At 46.5% G+C, this 15,784-nt stretch overlaps 1 protein-coding gene across 1 annotated transcript in view; it reads right to left on the minus strand.

The window, feature by feature from the left end:
- The window catches only part of arhgap44a (Rho GTPase activating protein 44a), a 27,467-nt gene extending 15,556 nt beyond the window's left edge, over window positions 1-11,911 (minus strand). Inside the window, exons 1-9 of the mRNA XM_076144312.1 lie at window positions 11,592-11,911; window positions 1,876-1,915; window positions 1,427-1,546; window positions 1,252-1,328; window positions 987-1,098; window positions 689-765; window positions 464-578; window positions 250-318; window positions 57-138 (exon numbers count right to left, since the gene is read on the minus strand). Coding sequence (XP_076000427.1) covers window positions 57-138; window positions 250-318; window positions 464-578; window positions 689-765; window positions 987-1,098; window positions 1,252-1,328; window positions 1,427-1,546; window positions 1,876-1,915; window positions 11,592-11,644 — 745 coding nt within the window. The 5' untranslated portion in view covers window positions 11,645-11,911. The remainder of the gene's footprint in view (window positions 1-56; window positions 139-249; window positions 319-463; window positions 579-688; window positions 766-986; window positions 1,099-1,251; window positions 1,329-1,426; window positions 1,547-1,875; window positions 1,916-11,591) is intronic.
- Between the last annotated feature and the right edge of the window lie 3,873 nt (window positions 11,912-15,784).

The following is a 15,784-nucleotide window of genomic DNA, read 5'->3' on the forward strand; positions in this document are numbered from 1 at the left end:
ACACACACGCACACACACACACACGCACACACACACTAGCACGGTGCATGACTCACCTTGGTGCGCTTTAATCTGTGGCAGAATACAGTGAAGAATTTCTAATGACTTCCTGTGGTATTCTGCCTGCGTTTCTATCAGCTGTGGGAGAAGAAGAATCAACAATCAACACAAACGGATCATTACTTAACTGTGATCTTTGCTACTCGGAGTGTATGTTCTCTCTTGGGTTGCAGCTTATGACATACTTACTGTCTGAAAGTAGTTTGCATAGTCGATTTCTTTGGCCACAAAATTGTACATATCTGCCGACAACTGATCCTGGAAACGCAAACAGAGTGAAACCGCCTTTTATGAAATGATCACACAAATGTCCAACATTGCGGGACAGTTTTAGCTTAAACGTGGGCGTGCAGGGAGAATTGCAGAGGTCACAAGCAGTGACCGGCTCTGATTAGTGACTCACCCTACAAATCTCCATGCGATTTGCCGCCTCCTCCATTTCTTCTCTGAGGGACTCCGACTTGGCGCCGGGCTGCAGAGTGCTTGGGTGACTGGACGACTTGGACGACTGGTGAAATCTGTGGGAACAAGATATCGGACGGGTCACGGCTCGGACACCGCAGATCATTTAAAGCCTGAAAAGCCCAGGTGTATGACAACAAATGTCTGAAATGTAGATTTGGGTCACCTTGTCCGAGCCGAATCCATGTCCAAGACAAGTTTAGCTAAGTGCTTCCTCTGTTTCTGGATGTTGGGAATGTCAACCTACAGGACAAAAGATAAAATGGATGTTTAGGCGTCAACATATGTGGCTTTAACATCACACCAGAGTCTTTTTATATAACCGCTGACCTCATACTTTGCAAGTTGTTTTCTTTTAACAACTTCCTAAGTGAAAACCCGACAGCAGGCCGTGTAGTTCATTTATATGAGCGAGCTGTCACGTCTTTAATAGGTTGTGTTGAATAACGGGCGTGCTGGCTCACCTCGGCGAGCACATAGAGGGGCTCCACCACGTCTCGCTCTATCTGGAACTCAAACTGGATCAGCTCCTGAGCCAGACGCTCCTCCGTCTCCCCGCACATCTTCAGCATTTTCCTGCAGGGCGGCGACGATGGCGGACAAAGGCAAAGTCATGGGCAATCGAACAGAATTGAAATGCAGGCGTGAGGAATGTGGACACAGAAGAATTCAATAGCCAGATCAATAATTAACAGTGTGTGTGTGAGTGTGTGAGAGTGTGTGTCTTACCCTAAGAGAGAGTCGTCCCCTAACACTGCAGCCCCTTCCACCATACACTGAGCCAGGATGGTGAGTGGCAACTTTTTCTAATTGAGAGAGAAATGACATCATCAGGTCATGTTTCTGAATCAGAATCTAAATTGGTGTGTGTGTGAGAGAGAGAAAGATGGCTGTCGCTTCTTACTGAAGGCGACTTGACTGATCTCTTCTCCACATCGGCACCCTGCTGACCCTGCAGACAGGCAGTCAGTTTCTTGTGGGTGCTGTGTGTCACCTGCTTGACCAGATCCAAACGCTTCTCCACCTGAAAACACACACACACACACACACACACACACACACACACACACGTGCAAGACCCATTATGGGTTTCAATTTGGAATTCACTTTCTAGTTGCAATATTAATGACTGATCTGCTGTTGCATATGGAAGTTGGCATCATGTGCATTGCATTGTGGGAAACACCCTTTAATCACAGTTATTATGCAGCAAAGCACACTATCAGCATCACACTTGCCTAACTGCTAAGACCCAAGCAAAGATCACGCTCACAGGTGTCAATGGTGTTGATTCTGCAAACACACACACGCACACACACACACAAACACACACGCACATACACACACATTTACCTGTAAAAGGTCCTCGCTTAACACCTCAGTCTTTTCTGCCCTGTGAAGACAAAAAGTTTGAACTTGAACTTGAATGAAGCATCCAGTTTGGAGCTTTGTGCTGTTTATTCAGTGAACAACACAAATCACTTTCACATAATGATCACCTGAGAATACAACAGTTGAAGAGAGGTGATGACATTTTCCCATTTTGTCCCATTAATCCCTCATTGTTATCGTTTAGACTTTTTAAAGTCTTACATCCCTCTGAATCTATTCCATAATATTGTGTCTGTGCCAAAATATTGCACAATACCCTTGAACAGATGTTTTTCACAGCGGTATTACGAAATAACAGGCCCAGATGTGATGCATTAGATGTGGAGGACTCATTCATGCCGCCAATATACTAAAATACCGAATCACGCCAAAATGAGCACATGCAGCGTTTCTATGGATATTTATCTGATTGCAAATGAAAGAATAAATGAATTAATTAGCAAGCTGTTCGCTCTGTATACACTCTGGATGGTCCTAACAGGCGTGAGTCAGACGTGCCAGCTTCCACAGTGACTCCAGCAGGGTGCGGACTGGAGGAAGGGGCACGAGCTGTGACTCTGGCCGTGCTGATTGGTGAACCTCACTACACAATGTCTGCAACTAGGCTCAGGAGAGAAGCCAAGGTGGGCCGGCAGTCTGCAGGTTTTTGTGCAAGCACGGCATAAGCTGATTCCACTGATTAGCTCCTATTGTCTGGGCTGCGGGTGAGCTGATGGGCTGAGAATTGCTCGTGCCGGCTCGGCCCGTGTGTCGCGGGACACACGCCGGCCAAGATCCAGTTTCATCTCCGGACATGCTTCATTTAACATACTACTTATAATGTGAGATGTTGGCACGTTTTTTCCCTGGCACAGGAATATTCCAGAACCAATCAGGGGTCCACATGCCCGCCCGCTGCACTTCCCCTCTCCGTCTGCACAGCCCCTTCCTGCTATTGTGCCCTCATCATGTCGCTGCTGATCAGGCATAATAGATGTTTTGTGCAATTTATGTAAAAACAAAACTCTGTTTATCAAGAGAATGGACCTTCATTTCTTACTACAGCACAATAAAATCACAGTATATGATTACTGATTGTTTCTATTTAATGTTGACATGCATGATGTCAGTCATTAGCTTCTCCAGTCCAGAGTGCCAGGATGTGAGCATGGAACCATGGGAACTGGGTCAGTCTACATGTACCAATGGGTCTAATCACATTCAGCCCCTTAGAACTGCTGGGATTCATTTGGAAAAAAAAACATTACAGGAAATATGTGTGTGTGTGTGTGTCTGTGAAAAAGAAAGAGAGAGAATGGCAGCAGAGCAAAAGATTCCTGGCATAATTTGTAAGCGCAAGTGTGATCGCAGATTGCTGATCACATGGCAAAAGAGGACGAAAATAACCCTCCAATAACCGACCCGGCGCACTGAAGTTTGGCACAGTTCTGCAACTAAACTCAAACCGCCTCTGACAATCTCTCACAGCAAAAAGCCTCCATCCATCGCCGTGTGCAACGAGAGACTTTGCAGATGAGGTTGTCGCTGAGCGTGTAGCCTGCAGGTCTGCAGTACAGCTGTGAGCGCCGTCACTGTGCCCCCGGCCTGTGATTGGCTGATTAGAGGATTCCTTTGGGAGACCCCAGGAGCTGGAGGGTCCCTAGCAGGGGGCACAGATGCACAGATGGGATAGGGAGCTCCCTGTTGTTGGGAGGAAACGGAATGACAACAAGGCTCTGACAATAAACAAATCCAACAACATGAGATGAGCTTATGTTCCACTCCTGTAGGTGATGGTCCTGTTCCTCTCACTCTGTCTCTGTTTGTGTCTAAATGTGTGATTATCCTGCAGGCTTGCGACTGCGGATTTAGATAATCTAAGGCCCAGTGGAGGGCTAATTGCTTTAAAAGTTTGGGAATTAAAATTTGCAGCACTCCAGATGAGGTCATCTTGATCTGAGCATCAAAGAAGCTACAGCCTGCATATCTTGGCTGATCTGTTCAGACGGTCATAGATCTTTGAGGTCTGTTTGTTTGCAGACGACGGCATTTCCTCTTTGGACATCAGATTCTCACGTAATCCCGCAGAAGAATCTAGCACAGCACTGAGCGGGATACAGGAGATATGCTGAAGCTGATTGTCCTCACAAAGCCTGAGCTGAGTTTAGTGGGGGCTGGGGGGGGGGGGGGGGGGGGGATTGTCGAGGTGAGGAGCAAGATTCCTCCCAGCGAGCAGAGAGCAGAGCGTCCTGGGAGGGAAGTGAGCACGCGGCAGAGCTGGCAGCTTCGTAGGCGTTATGCAGGAGGGGATGAGCCTTTGCCAGCTTTATGCCAACCATCTGCCACTTTGCAGGCATTCCTTTACCTGCAGCTACTGATGACTCTCACACACACACACACACACACACACACACACACACACACACAGTTGCTGAAGTTGCAGATGAAAGATATAGAGAGAGAGAAATAAGCTGAGACAATATCATCAACTATCAAGATTTGAACAAATCCCAACACTGGTGACAACATCAATACTGAGCTGATCAGAAACACGCTGTGGTTTTGCTGAATTAGTTTAAAGTCACATGCCAAACACACAGCTGACCCCCCCACACACACACAGCGTACGAAAGCATGAATAATGCATGCAGACATAATCAAACATGAAGCAGATAACAGATAACACGTTGTCCTGGTGCCTGGCCAATGAGCTGATTTCATGCTCCTCGTCTGTAGGTTAATCATACTGCTGTTTCCTCACACACACTGCTAGTGTCAATCTGAAGTGTGTTAGATCCACTAACATGAGGGGAGTAGCAGAGCAGAATGGGGACCTCAGTAGGCCACCACATGGCCTGGAGAACTGGCATGTGCCCACGCACACACACACACGCACGTGCACGCGCACGCGCACACACACACACACACACACACACACACACACTGCAGTTGGAGATGGTAATGTTTCTCCACTGTACTGTACATTTTGCCCCAGACGGTTGTTGTGCATCACATCAAGTGGTCCGCTCGGTTTCCTCCCTAAATGGCCGAGCTGAAGGCTGATGGGGGAGCGAAGTGCAGCGATGCCAGGTTACTAAAACAGAAAAACCCACTTACTGTAGTTGTCCAGTAAACTAGGTCGCGGCTCTGTTAAGTATGCAAGAATAACTGTGAGAGGAGTGTACACACACATACACCCACACACACATACACACACAGGCACACATACATACTAACATCTACATATCCAGAGAGGGAGTAAAAGAGTGGGATGAGAGAGGTAGAGAGAGATGGAGAGAGGGAGAGGGAGGGAGAGAGAGGGAGAGAGAGAGAGGGGGGGGAGTGAGTGAGTGAGTGGGGGAGAGAGGGAGCGAGGAGAGAGAGAGAGAGAGAGAGCGAGAGAGAGAGAGACAAACCAAGAGAGAGAGAAAGAGACCAAGAGAGCGAGAGAGTGAGAGAGACCAAGAGACAGAGAGAGGGAGAGAGGGAGAGAGGGAGAGAGGGAGAGAGCGAGCCTGCAGCATTCAGTGCTGTTGCATTAGACACACAGGCAGCGAGTTATCTCTAATAACTTAACTCATGGTGAATAAGCTCCGCAAGAGGCACTGTGCTCTGACTTAACTGTGTCGTCATTCTTGGCATATGACCACACACAGATACGTAGACACACACACACACAGACACACACACACGCACACACAAGCACACACACGCACACACACTGTACCTACAGCATGTGAAATGTCCAATGGGGAGCATCAAGTAGACAGAGTGAATCAGCAGAGATCAATATGAGCTTTTTGGCCGTCAGAGTCTTGAAACATTCTCAGCAGATCGGTCCAATCAGATCTGAAATGTTCCTCTCTTTCTTTCCCATTTTCAGAAACTTAACACATAAGCAAATGTGATGGAACAGCCAATACCTAATGAGCGTTTCTAAGCAACCGAACCGAATGAGAGACTCTTCGCCCACTGTGGATAAAAAGAGAGCTGGAGTCCGAAGTAACTGTTACATTTTAGAATTAAAAAAAAAAGAAAAAGCTCAAGAAAAGGTGATGAAAGGTAATCAAAACAGGAATTTGTCATAAAGAGATTACTGCTTCCTGTTTTGAGCCAATGCCATTCCTGAGTGGAAGGAAGTGGGCAGTGCTGACAGAGATCTGCCCGTGCGTGTGTGTGTGTGTGCGTGTGTGTCGCCTTCAGAGGAACTTCTGATAGACACTCTGCATCTTATGGTGAGAAGTTTACAAATGTTACCAGCTTCTTAATGTCATGGTGTGTGATGTGTTTCGTTAATTCGAGCGCTGGAAAAGTTCTGTCACGCTTATCTGAAGCTTCAGGCTTCTTCCACGTGTGCGACAGAATCTCACGGGGCTGACGTCTTTCCTCACACTATGTATTCTGGCTTTGATTCATTAAACGCAGCTCTGTCGGGCCCTAGGTCATTTCCTGTGGCTGATGAGATTACGAGGTACAAAATGGGTCACCTTTTACATACACACACACACACACACACACACATACTGCTGCTTTGATCCAGAATCCACTTTGATATGCGGCGGGTCGATAAGGATGAAGAGGAATTCAAAGTACAAATAAGAGCCTGTATCAAACAACATCGTCCTTTAAAAACACAACCGTGTACGTGTGCGTAAGTACTCTTGTGCTTAGTTTGTTTGTGTTGGACCACCAGCACAGCGGCACTTTAAGCGCTTGGCCTTTTGAGAGAATCGGCGACATAGAAAGGGAGGAATAGCTCTCTGTCTGCCATTACATCATCTTGCTTTTGATGGCCAAAATGGCCTCTTGACAAAGGCTCTTTATGGCCGCATCTCCCCTGCAGTAAGCCGTCTCTGAGAGGCACTGATGGGGTAAGAGAAGGGTCGTCACCACAGAGAGCTCTGAAGCTCTGAATGCCTCTGTGAAACCAGAGCCAGAGCTAAAAAGATCATTAGTGAATTATCTTACTACTTACACACATACACACACACACACACATACACACACATAACTCCACATAGAGAACCACTGGAGGGGCTTTGACTCATTAACAAAGGTATTTAGAGAGTACTTTCCTCAGCCAGTGATGTACTCGCCAGCTGAGTGGTGGGTGGGGGAGGGAGACGGGAGGGTGGGGGAGGGAGATGGGAGAAGATGCTGCATCGGGACTCAACAGTGTCTCCTCCCTCTCATGTTACCTGTCAGCTACCATATGCTCTTTGTGATCACGGTGCCAAGAGATGAGCGTGTTGCAGTGCCGCGCAGAATGTAGAAACAGACGAGGTCAATTATTTTCCTTGTTAACAGGAATTCATTACTCGAATTCTTATGTTAGAGGGAGACGAGGATGATTCATGCAAACATGGCAAAACAATATCTACTGAAGGACAAAGCTTCATGATGATAGATGAGTAACACTAATACTCGCATCCATACTAACATGCAAACTTACACTTGTTTACCTCCAAATGCAACTTGGTCTAGGCTAGAATAAAGAGAGGGACAGAGAGCGAGAGAGAGAGAGAGAGAGAGAGAGAGAGAGAGAGAGAGAGAGAGAGAGAGAGAGAGAGAGAGCATCTACAATTCATCTGCCATGCTGCAAATGACTGCTATTTTCTGATAATTGCTTTGAGTAATGGCAGGTTAAAGCCGCCCCCCTAAGGCACATGCAGGAAGAAATGTGTTCGCATACATTAGCACATACATTACTGTTATTTGTGAGTCAGATACAGTGAATGGGTGGCAGACGTGAGTGTTTGTCAGGGAGGTCTGCAGGGGCTCGATCCTCATTGCATCAGATGTACTGCTGCACCTCGGAATGTGAAACAAAGAAAGGGGAGAAAATTCCGAGATTCCCCAAAATTGAACAGGTTCTTCACCTGACTTGCCCATCAAGTTTCATGAAAATCAGATAGAGAATAAGACAAAATGTGCTTCACTTCCCCCTTTACTTCCGCTGCCAGCTCCATATAATATTCACCTATTTTACTCAGTGACATATTTGTATCATGGAATCTTTTGCTCGGCTGTCCTAGACCTAGATAGGACCGTGTGTGTGTGTGTGTGGGGAATTGATAAATAGGTCAGGAGAAATGGGCTGAATCTTCCCTTCGCCTCTTCAGCGTTTCATGCTGAGGGTGTCAAAAACTTTACGACGCATTCTTATTAAAGATGGATTCAAACGCTGAGCTGCCTTGAAAGTTCATTTTAACCTGAAGTAAACTACAAAAACCTCCAAATTGTGTGTGACTTAAAGGTGAAGCAAACACAAAAGAGGCAGAATTCCCGCTGCGGCCGCCCCTCGTCTCCCCCCGTGTCGCTCTGTAGTGTAAAGTATGCATGGCCGCACAGCCTCCAACATGAAGTCCTGCTCCTGCCACGGGATTGGTCAAGCCGGCGGTCATGTGACACGGATCGGCAGCGGCAGCCTTGGAGAGCCAGAGAGATGCTGACACTGCACACCTGATCACCAACCCCCCACTGGAAGAAGACCTTCAATCTCCTTTGCATTTAAGACACACACACACACACATACACACATAGTAATATGGTGGACTTGGAGAGGTATCATAAAAAGATTATTATATTCAAAGTCTGAAATTCTAACCTCTTAATCCTTCTCTGTTAGAGACAGGAACCCACCCACACACATACTGGTGCACAAACGCATCACACATCCACCCACAAACCAAACAACCCACCTTCTCCAACACACACGTTTACACACTCGCACACACACACACACACACAGTTATAAGAGTCGTACATTCTCTTCTTCTCCCGGATTCGCCGGCTTGCTTGGACAGAACCGAGGACGAGTCAGCAAATACGAAGCTGCACCTTTGAGACGACTAAAGGGTTCAGGAAGGTCAAACGTTTCAAGCCAGCAGAGCGTGAGGGATGAGCCAAGGAGGAGAGCGATACGTCTGATCAGCCAAATCATACGTGACACAGCCGAGGACAAGCTGCACTTTAATTTCACTTGTTCCGACCAATGCGGATAAACTGAACAGACAGCTCGAGTTTGAACCCCAGGCCTCTCCATTACAGTCGGCACAACGCAGCGTGGCGCAGTTACGTGTCGTCTGCCTGTGCATGTTAAACTAGTTAGGCTGTGATCCTCTGCAGGATGTGATCACAACCCATTTAAACAGCGAGGCCATTATCCTCACAGAAAAGGCTCCCAAGTGTTATGTGAAGGGGACAAATGCAACGTCGTGTGAATTGTTTATGTTGAGTTGCCTCATTAGTCAGCACTTACACACATTTGTCTGCAAACACTGTGTATACATTCATCTATATGCATCCTCAACCTCCCCTGTGACTCTTTACAGTGTCGGGGCATCTTAGCACGTGTGGACAAACTCCGACCCTGTGTGTGTGATTGCTGCATAAAGCTGGAAAGTCAGTAGGTTTCCTCACACATTGTAAAATCTAATCTGAGTAATGATCAAATGTAATCTAATGTACTTGAATCTAACCTGACCGTGTAATCCTGCAACTGATCCAAAAGCATTATTCCATTCTTATGAGCAGCCACATACTAGAGACACAATATCTTCATATTACATTTCCTTCTGCTACAAATCTTACTGGCAATAACTTTGCATCTTAAGAGTTTTACTTGTATCTTACTATTGTGGCATTCTTACAATCACTCAAACAGCTTTAGGTTCTTATTGCATTTGTACCACGAGGCTCAACATCACAGGATCCAAAACAAGCGGCGAATAAGAGCGAGAATGCAACACAGCGACCAAGAGCTGTGAGGGGAGAACCACACAGCTGTGAACCATGGAGAGATGAAATCAGATGATACTGGAAAGCAATAGTTGTTAATGTAAGATTGTGGTGAAGAACCTGATCGTAATGTTCTTATACTGATGATAACAGAGGAGCTTCTGCTGGTGTTTGCTGTTTCACTCGGGTATCCCAGACTGTCAGTGTTGGTGTGACTTTGTTCTTCTCACCACCTGTGCCAGTGTGACACAGCTAAGACGCAACGCTGCTAAAGGTTGCTCGGTCAGACCTGGTACCTGTTGCACAAAATTCCTTCACAAAAGACCTTCTTGAAATCTGGCTTCAAGCATGTGGCCAGTGGATTGATGGCAACTTCCGAAAGCACTTTGATTTGAGGGTTTGAGTTTGAGCACAGCAGGCATCATTAGCCATGGGAGCAGACTTTACAGGGGAGGATACTGTTGCTCATTATGGCACAGAAGTGGAGAAGGACCACCTCAGCAGGCTGCTGTTGGGCTCTCAGACACACAGCGGAGTATAAGAGGAATATAATGCTCACACAGCACAGCGCTGCATGCACGACATGTGGGGAGAGCGGCCAAATTAAGCGATATAATGTAAGTGCACACACATGCACAAATAACTGTCCTACCTTCTATCCTATAATGAGGGCGCACAACCCACCCACCCAACCACACACACACACACACACACACACACACACACACACACACACACACATACCCACTGTCACACCCACCCACACACACTCCCTAAATGATTCACATGGAAAGAGCAGGAGTTGCAAACAGCCTCAACCAAAGGAAAATTGACTCCAAAGACTGATGGCTGCAGATCCAGCAGGGGGGGGAAGAGGAGGAGGAGGAGGGAAACCTAAGGTGTGTCCCCCCCTGTGAGTGCAGGTCCCTCACACAGTCTTGTAATAATAATGACCCACACTTCCTGGCCCTGGTGCTGAGCAGAGAGAGAGAGAGAGAGAGAGAGAGAGAGAGAGAGAGAGAGAGAGAGAGAGAGAGAGAGAGAGAGAGAGAGAGGGCAACCTCTGGCCTTGCACAGGCTGCTGGGTGGGGGCAGAGTGATAAACACACACCAGCAATGTTAAAGGGTCAAAAGGCATCAATTCCTGAAGGTGGGAGTGGATTTTCAGAGCCACACTGGTGCAGAGTGACTACAGGACTCAGGGGCCATGTTTGCATGTACTTATCACCTATATGAAGCCAAACAACACACCGCCTCATTCCTTCCCCCTCACATCTCTGATCGGATTTTTGGGAGCATACGCCTGTAAACATTCCCATCAGATCCCATCCTCCCCCTGTGTGTGTCAGATACATTTCACGACCTTCAGGGGGGGCACCCAGCTCAGCTGGGTGCCCCCCCCCCCCCCCCCCCCCCCCCCCCCATCACAGCTGACAGTACTGCGTAATGAAAACATTGCGCCTTTTCCCCCCATTTTTCCTTCACGTCGCAGCCCCACACTGCATCCGTCTGCATCCCGTTACACACACTGACTGACAGCTTCGGTGACAGCAGCTCATGTAATCCCGAACATAACTCATCTGAGTTGTTTTCACGCCTCTCATGTGATCTTGTGCGTTACTGCGATGCTTCCCTTTCCTGTCATGCTGGGATCGTGTATATTTCACGCATCTCAGTGGGCAGGTTGCACTGTTGCAATGCGCCTGTATACACGCTGCCTATGCGGTAGCTGCTCCACCGGACATTAAGCCGAGGTAACGCGTTTCAAACAGCTCATATCGCTCCACTGCATCGCCCCGTTGCACTCATCTACATCTGCAGTATGATAACACACACATCGGAACACATATTGGAGCGGTGCTGGTCCTCGGTCGTGCAGGGGGGGCGGGGGGGGGGGGTCTATCCCCATCCCCTCTGTCTGACTTGCCCCGGTGATAATAGCGCAGAGAGTCTCTTACCTGCCCACCGTTTGGTTGGCGAGCTGTCGCATTCGATTGAACTGCTTCTTCATCTTGTCTTCTCCGCGTCAACACCTACAGGGGGAAATATTCCGCATTATTTCTCTCAAAATAACTGCCCGTGATCCACACAGGCGCAACAAAAAAATCCGATCTGTCATATTCTCCTTCCCCCATCGTGAACTGCCGCAACGCGAGAACTTAGTCCCCGGTTACATATTTTCAAAGGATTTATTACTAATATTATTATTATTCCTGTTATTATGATGATGATCGGAGCTATATCTGCTCCATTGCCTGCGCAGGGATGCTGGAGCAGCTCACCGCTACAGGCGCCCACAGGCAGAGAGCGACAGCAGTGACAAGAAAAGCCGCTGCACCGCAATGCACCCTGGGAAATGTAGTAAATCAAATACTCGCCTGGTGTGTTTCCACATGGCGAGATGCGCGAGAAAAAGGAAAAATAAAGGTTAGGTAGACGATTGACTTTATTATTGATACAGAGTTTAAATAAGTGTGGTTGAAGCTCTGAGATGAAGCAGTGCAGCCTGTGTGTGGCTCATCTTAATATTAAAAGCCTTTACTTCTGCCAGACAAAAGGGTTTATATGTGTAATGCGGTCATTTTTAATCACTGGTTTTCCCTTAAAAGTTGCATTTAAGTGCTAAACCTCGTTATTAATCTGAAAGTCGACCGTATAGACGTTAAATTCACATGAAATTGGAGAGAGCAATGGCTAAAACCTTCATTCCTGTGAGTCAGCCGCACTAACACCGCCATCTATTGATGTAAGTGTGTCATTACAACTCATTGATATTAACGACTTCTCCTTTTCAATGCACGATTCAGACGCAACATGAATTTTGCTCATAAAATGTGCTCACAATGTTATTAACGTAAAGTAAAAACAACAAAATTAGGCTTTATATACATTTATACATTGTATGACATAAACATCTTTTTTTAGAGATAATACAACCTTCCTTCCTTCTCTCTATCTCTCTCTCCTCTTTCCCCTCTTTCTATATAGAAAAATAATCGCACAATGTCATGTATAATGATGGCTTCAATAAAAACAATTGCAAAAAAAACCCCAAAAAATATATTTTGCCATGATTTGCGCTGAGGACAGACTGTTTATCTTTGTGAAAATGAGACATGAGTGTGTTTTCTGACTTAGTTTGTGGTGGTGCATCATTCAGACTGCATTGCAGCTCTTAGCGTCAGTGTCCAGAAGGGGGCAGCGTTGCATCATAAACATCTCAATGTTAGATTTTTAGCACCACTGAGTCAGAATCACGACTCAGCTGTTCCGTCAGTAAGAATGTATCAACCAACAGTGACGACACGGAACATAACACGTTCTGACTGCCTGGGCATCTAATTACACCATGTGTATTTTTAACAACCGGGAGATTCAAAAACATGTTCATTAGTTACGTTGCTGCATTTAACAAGGGGAAACATCTTGTGTGTGTGTGAAAATGTTCTTAATTAGCTTAATGGCCTGTTGCACTGTTGTTGTATTTTAACAAGGAAGAAGGCCCACATTAAAATGTTCCACTTTTAATTGTGCAGGTGAAACATTCTCACTACAAATTCAGTGTAATGGACCAGTCATGTTAAGGCATGTTGGCACAATATGCTTCCACGCGTGAGCAGGATGGTGCAGCCGCTGCCCCCTGGTCGAGACTGATGCCCTCTGGCTCAGCATCATGAGCCCTTTATGGGCCAACAGGTGGGCCGCACAGCACTGCCACTGGGCTGAGAAGCCTCGGGGAGTAAATGATACTGAGAAATGGCTCTTCTCTGGCCTCATTAATCTCCTGAGTTGGAAATTGAGAGGGGCGGAGGATCCTTCAGCCTTGATCTCGCCCCTGTGACCTTGTCAGATCATTTGTTTTCATTAGTCCCCACTCAGACGAACAGGCCGGTCCCAGTCCAGACACTGTCCCTGCCCCCCTCTTCTTCTTGAAAGCATCTCCAGGGGTCTTTTCCACTCTGACAACAACCCCCAAAACTTACTGCCCATGAGTGTCTCTGGACACTTCTAAATCAGCGTAGATGATTCTCTATATCCGCTGGCCTGTTTCAGAAACTCTCTCACCCATAACCCCTCCACAATGAATGGCATGCCCTCATGTAGAGAAACAGGAAGAGCAAACTTAGAGGCCAACTACAAGAGGATTCAGAGCTGGATTTCAAAACCCAAATATCTTTGAAGAACATCCTGTTTTGGTTAATTCTGAAATCTTTTCCACGACAGCAACATTAAACACAACAATTAAAAAAGAGAACTGAATGTTGTGTTGTTATCCTTCATCTGGTCACCTGCTGTTCCTGCCTCTGAGTGGAGTGACTGAGTGCTCTTCCTCTCACCATAATGTCCTAATCGGCAGCTGGGGAGTAATTGGCTCCCAGTAGCACAGACCAAGTTGGCCTAATGAAGCCTCCTCTCAAGTCATAACCTCACCACCTGATGACCCACATCTACTGTTATGTGGGCTGGACGTTGACAATGACCTGCTCAGACAGATGCCTCATAGCTCCTCCACTAAGTCACGCTATTACAACAACAGTTACAAGACATATGCAACCATGACTTGGGCTTGGCGCTGCTGGAAATGTGACATAGTGTGTCGAGTGTTGATTTTGCTCAAAACAAACAAGGCAGGGCACCTGATGACCCCAGGTGATGATGGGTTAAAAGCTACCTGGTCAGCAGGGAGACAATGAGTGGGATTGCTACAAATCATGCTGGTGTTTTATCTTCAGACACTGAGCATCATATTACCCAGATCAATCAGTCTGGGTGTGAGCAGTGAGCGGCTACAAGCCTTTGGTCTGTCATTAAAGAGAAGTGTGACATGTTCATCAGGAGGGTGTGTGCAGGCAGCAGGCAGCAGGCAGACGAGCCCCTTCCCCTCTGGCTACTGCACATACTTCCTCCTTTGGCTCCACAGTGGTGACTTGTGTGTATGTTCCACCCCCTATTATACCCGGTCCTATTGATCACTGATGATGTGATTTCAGCCTGGAAGACAAAGGGCTGATGGCTCTAGTTCCCCGCCTCTTGAAATCACTGCAGGTGTTACCTTCAAACCTTGCAGGTAAGCCAGGGTGCTTAGGCTCCACTTTGTGCTGTGTCTTTAACTGGGGGCCATAATGAGCCCCAGCAAGCCCAGAGCCAGGCCTAATGAAAACGCTGTGACATCTAAAGGGGGGAGACATATTACAGGTCTGAACTATGGGGGCTGTTTAAACACGCATCCAATGACACAAAATGATGGTTATCACAAACGCCCCTCAGACGCTAAGTGCAGGGCTGCAAGCCAGTCGTCGCCAGTGACGATAGATGCATAACGAGCTCAACCGGCGCTAAATGGCGACGACCTGACAGATGTTCAATAGGTTTTAGAAAATGAATGATTAACTATTAAGTTTAAAGATGTAAACATTCTTACATACTAGAGTGAAGATGAGATGTTGAGGCTACACTACACTACACACTATACATGTGAACATACCTTAACAGACTGCAGCTCTGCCTGTCAATGCAGAGCTGCAGTCTATTATGCAGAGTTAAATAAAGTTAAAAGTTGTTTTGTTATCAGTTCCACATACGTTTACTTCTACAGTCTAATCCTCATTTTTACTACGCAAATCTAAACGAGCGCAGAGGAGGGATCGTAAAAAAAAACAAAAAAAGGAATGAAAAAAAAAAGAACATGAAGCAGCAACTATAAAAGAAGAACGTGTAATGGAAATGGCTTTTAAATAAGAGCAAAAGTGTCAGACGCAGTAAAAATCATCTTTAAGATGAAGCTGCAAAGATTTCAACTAATTTACTTGATGTGACGCCAAGGCAAGGGAAAGTGTTATTACTGTAACTCTCTTAGTGTTCTCTGGTTTCGCACCCACACGCTCAGCAGAGCACTGAAGCAAAGTCACAGGAAAAAGAACAAAACAAGATTAATTATTCTTTTATCTTATTTTATATCTTTAATCCAGCCTGTAAACAAATGAGTGCCACAAACACTAACATGTGGCAAAATCAGACCTCATTCACACAGAAATGGCTGGCTGGCTGGCTGACTGGCTGGCTGGCTGGTTGGTTGGTTTTGTGTGGTGACCTCCAGCTGCAGGATGTCCCATTTGTATTTGTGTTTACATACAAGTTTGTCCTTCGCTAC

The sequence above is a fragment of the Genypterus blacodes genome, unplaced genomic scaffold (assembly GCF_046128005.1).
Source record: "Genypterus blacodes isolate CSIRO-AG114 ecotype Tasmania unplaced genomic scaffold, CSIRO-AGI_Gbla_v1 ptg000028l_1, whole genome shotgun sequence".
NCBI lineage: Eukaryota > Metazoa > Chordata > Actinopteri > Ophidiiformes > Ophidiidae > Genypterus > Genypterus blacodes.